We start from the raw sequence: 4,564 nt of genomic DNA, 5'->3' as shown, positions 1-4,564 counted from the left end.
CACCCACCCCAGCCCGAATGAGCTGTGTCTGATCTCTTCAGCCAGACTAAATGTGAAGGAAGTTTCAGCGGCGCCAGAATCAGCCAACACAGGTGAGACAGGGCGGTCTAACTAGGAAAGCAGGCAGACAAGCCCACTAGGCGGGGATGTGAACCACAAAAGGACAGTACTCGGAGGCCCGTCGGGGCTCCGGGAAACAATCAACCCCTCTCAGGGTCGAGTATGCATCATCGAGTAACGAGTAACGACCAGGAGAGCCTTGAGTCATGAAAAGAAAGGTAAATCTGTTCAACACATCAATTTAAGAAGATTAAAAACAACCATGTTATACATTTGGGCGACATGACCATCACAAACAGGAAACCAGTTAACGGGGAAAGTTACAGGTGTCTGAAAGCCGGAGGGGTGGGGCGCCTCCTTCTGTGATGATGCTGGGCAAACGAGCTTCACCAAAGAACATACGGGGGCCTGTTCGCCTCTCAGCAAGGTGTTATTGAGGTAGAAGGAAAGCAGTGGACATGGGGAGGGGAAGCGAATGGACGGGGACTTAGGGTTGGTCCTTCCACTGAAAACAAAATCTTCTGCTCGGCTGCTCCGCTGGAAGCTGGGCTCCCGCGGCGGGGAGGCCTCAGTCGGTCTGGATCTTCCTGGGGGCGCCGAGCCCGTCCCGGCCGGAGCCCAGCAGCATGCGCTCCAGCCGCTTGCAGTGCTCCCGAAGCTGCTTCTCACGGGGCAGCAGGAAGGTGAGGACCTTGTTGCGCACGACGCCCCGGTCCTCCTCCTCCCTCAGCCGCTGCTTCACGCGGGCCGCCTGCTCCTCCTGCTGCGCCAGCTCGCCGTTCATCTCGCAGAAGGCGTCCTCCAGGTAACGGATGGCCTTCAGCGCCTCCTTCTTAAAGTCCTCCAGCTCCCGCTGCACCCCGGCTACCTTCTGCTGCAGGAGCTCCAGGTCGGCCGGGGGCAGGAGGCAGGAAGGCCAGGACTGAGGGAGGGAGAAGTCTCCAGACTGGAGGCCGCTCTCCACCATCTTCTTCCCTTGTAAGGTGTTCACCTGCATGAGGATGGACCCAGCATGGTAGAGGGGTTCCATCGCTTCTCTTCCTGTTCAGACAAAGAGAGGGAGCTGAGAGACCTGTCTGGTCCGTGGATTTTTCTTTCTTGTTTTTCTTTTTCTTTCCTTCCTTTTTTTTTTCTTTCTTTCTTTCTTTTCTTTTTTCTTTTTCTTTCTTTTTTTTTTTTTTTTTGGCTAGAGACAATCCTTTGGAGTGGAGAAACCCCCGCGCATTGTGATGTCGGGGCCCCTTCAGCCAACCAGGAGGAAAGCCACAGTCGACTCATTTGCATATGGTAGCCTCCTTGGTTGGTATCCAGGGCTATTTCTGCTCATCTGCCCAAGCAGTCTTCCTATTACGTGATTTTCATCGACTCATTTCCCCTCCCAGAACCAGAGCGCAGTCTCTGCTTTTACTGGAGGGACACACCGAGGCCCAAAGCCAGGCAGCGAACAGGACAGCGCAAGGCAGGCCGGGCCAGTGAGCCAGGCAGGGGTGCTCTCCCACGCAATGGTCTCTGGCCCTCTGCTCCTCACAGGCAAGCTGGCTTCTCAGCCATCTCAAACCTTCTAAAGTCTGCACAGCCTTTCCTCCTGAAGCACTTACTTCACGCTCTTTTCTTGACCTAGGACTTTGTCCTTCCAGATACCCTGGCACAAGAAATTGCATGGGTCATTGTAAGAGATGATGCCTAAGCTCACTTCCAGCTCTAAAAATGCTGAAAAACAAGAAGATGACGACGAAGAAGGAAAAGAAGGAGAAAAAGAAAGTAATTTTTTATTTCAAATCATACTCTTTTTTTTGTAAAGATTTTATTTATTTATTTGCGAGAGAGAGAGAGCAGAAGCAGGGGCAGTAGCAGGCAGAGAGAGAAGCAGACTCCCCGCCAAGCAAGGAGGCTGATGCAGGACTCGATCCCAGGACCCTCGGATCGTGACCTGAGCCAAAGGCAGACACTTAACCGACTGAGCCACCCAGGTGCCCCCCACATCCATACTCTTATAACAATGCCAGCATTCTAGATCATCTTAGAAGTTACGAGGCACATACTTAGGTTTTAATGTGTGGTCCATGGCAGTGCTGAGTCGGCTTTGTGTGGGGTGAAATCAGGTCATTCCCTCATTTATTCAGCAATTACCGAGTGCTCACTCTGCACCTTGACTGGGGAGCAAGTGGGGCAAGTGCCCAGCGCCCCACTCCTGCCCTGCTGGGTCATGCCTCAGTGTCAACACAGATGAGAAACGTACAAAGGGTGAATCTCGCACTTCTTACCTGAATACCCTAAGAAAGGAAAATGTTTCTAGCTAGCTTTTGTCAGTTGAGTCAAGAACAGACCTCTATCCTGCCTGTCTCAGTGTCCTGCACCGACTTCTCTCCTAGTCTCCACGTGTGAGCATCTCCAACACCGTGCCTCAAATCCAATCTATCCAAAGCTGGACTAGTTCCCATTTTGCCCAAACTGCTTCTTGTTCCAATATTAACATCACGCTAATGATGCCACCATGGGTAGCACCGACACAAGAAACCAAGGATTAGCCTAGACCTCTGCATCCAAGCATCCAAGGGCTCTGGGTTCTCCTGGTTTTGCCCTAAGCTGAGCACCCCAGGACAAACTGCCCGGGAGGGGTCTCAGCTCCACCACCTATAAGCTGTGTGTCTTTGGCAGACGACGTCACCTCCTCTCTAAAGCAGGGATGCTAATTCAGTGGTGTGCAGCTCCCTGGGTGGTGGGCAGAGGTGGGGGGCAAGGGGAAGGTTCTGATTTATAGCTGTTGCCAATTTCCATGGTGTGACTGCTCCCACCACGGCCATTTTTGAGCACCTCCAAGTAGAGGTGCACACAGTCAGCTCTCGTGAGTGGTGCGAGGGGACCCCAGCACCACAGGATGTTTAATGAGGACAGCTGCTGTCCCTGAGACGAGGACTGACCTAGCTGGAGTGCCCTGCAGGAGGCATCAGAAAGGGGACATTTTGAGAGGTAATGGCAAAACTAAGGCAATATTTTGAATCTCAAGGTGGGGCAGCAGCCCCAGTTATTGAGGCACAATGTTTGGTGAAAAGAGCACTATTGTAGGAGTCAGCAGATTGGGAGTCTGAAATTGCTGTGGGACCACGGGTCAGTCACCTACCTCCCTTCTCTGTTCCCTCTGATACAATGTGAGCAGGTGGGAGATGGCTTCTCTGCAGTCTCTGGTCCTAAGATCCATGCAGGCCTTCTTTTGAAACATTCATGAGGCACTTACCCCTTTCACCTTTTTTGTGACCTGGGAGCTTATCCTTCCGGTCCCCAAGAGCACAATAAACTCCATGATGACAGTGAGCATACATTTCTCATCCTCTTTTTTTTGTTTTTTTTAAGAATTTTTATTTATTTATGTGACAGAGAGGGAGAAGCACAAGCAAGTGGAGTAGCAGGCAGAGAGAGAGAGGAAGAAGCAGACTCCCCGCTGAGCAAGGAGCCAGATGTGGGGCTCAATCCTAGAACACCAGAATCACGAAATGAGCCTAAGGCAGTCACTTAACTGAGCCACCAGGCTCTCTGCATTTCTCATCCTATGTACCCTCGAGTGTCCTGCCTGTTGCCCTGCACATAATGGCACTCAGAGAACTAGATGAAATTGAATTTATGTCCATAGGTGGCTATCAAATCCAGCGACTCCCCTAACTTTCCCTCTGACATGGCGCCACCTACTGGCCTGAGAGGGAATAGCATGCTCTTTATTCTTTTGCCCAAAATCCCGCGGAGGGTCTGTGGAGCTGGTGTGGACAGGCCTTCCGTCTTGTGGTGTGTCCATTAAGGGTTGGTGTGCAGTCCCGCACATAGTAGGTTCTCCATGAGTACTGTTTTTGAATCACTGAAAGAAATAATGTGGGTCTGTCTTCTGGTTCTGTCATTTTTTTAAAGTGTCTTTTTCTATTTGTGCCTCTTTCTCTCTGATTTGGAGTCTCTGCCCCTTTCTCTCTGTCCCCCAGAGGGAATGGTGAAGGTCATAACCCGAACTGTGAAAGCAAAGTAGCAACAGTTAAGAAGGAATGGCAATCTCTCAATCTCCCTGGTGCTTTTTCAGGAGCTTTCGGTTCATTGCTCCCCAGAACCAGCCAGGGAGGGCTGCTCCCACAAGAGCCTCAGCAAGGTTGAGGGAGAACGAGCACTCTGTCCGTAGAAGACCCCAGACGTCTGGAACCTGCGGAGAGTCCTCAGCTGGGACAACCTGACGTGCCACGTGCTCTGAATGTGCTCCTCCCCGAAGAAGAGTTATCATCCAGGGCTGTTCTTTCCTCACCAATTTCCTTCCAGTCCTAGGAAAGGAAGGGAACAGATCGGCTGGGGCCCTTCAGGATGGCAAGGGCATTGCTGGCAAGTCATTTCCAGGCCACTGTCAGGAGGGTTTCCCTGCCCCTGGTCTGTTTCCACAGTTCACAGGCTCCCCGTGTCTCAAAACAATGGGGGGTCAGGGTAGGAGGGTATCAACTCCACAGAGATCCAGACCCCTACCCCCTGAGAATCAGAC

At 51.9% G+C, this 4,564-nt stretch overlaps 1 protein-coding gene across 1 annotated transcript; it reads right to left on the bottom strand.

Moving 5' to 3' along the window:
- Positions 1 to 628: 628 nt before the first annotated feature.
- CCDC182 (coiled-coil domain containing 182) lies at positions 629 to 1,203 on the bottom strand. Its single transcript, XM_044250514.1, has one exon. It carries the CDS (start codon positions 1,088 to 1,090, stop codon positions 629 to 631), a length of 462 nt encoding a protein of 153 aa, XP_044106449.1. The 5' UTR covers positions 1,091 to 1,203.
- Positions 1,204 to 4,564: the final 3,361 nt, after the last annotated feature.

This window comes from Neovison vison, chromosome 5 (genome assembly GCF_020171115.1).
Source record: "Neovison vison isolate M4711 chromosome 5, ASM_NN_V1, whole genome shotgun sequence".
Classification (NCBI taxonomy): domain Eukaryota; kingdom Metazoa; phylum Chordata; class Mammalia; order Carnivora; family Mustelidae; genus Neogale; species Neogale vison.
This window is presented reverse-complemented; position numbering and strand designations above follow the sequence as displayed.

Excerpts from the sequence above, each read along its gene's own strand:
- CCDC182 (XM_044250514.1), bottom strand. The coding sequence starts at position 1,090 with ATGGAACCCCTCTACCATGCTGGGTCCATCCTCATGCAGGTGAACACC.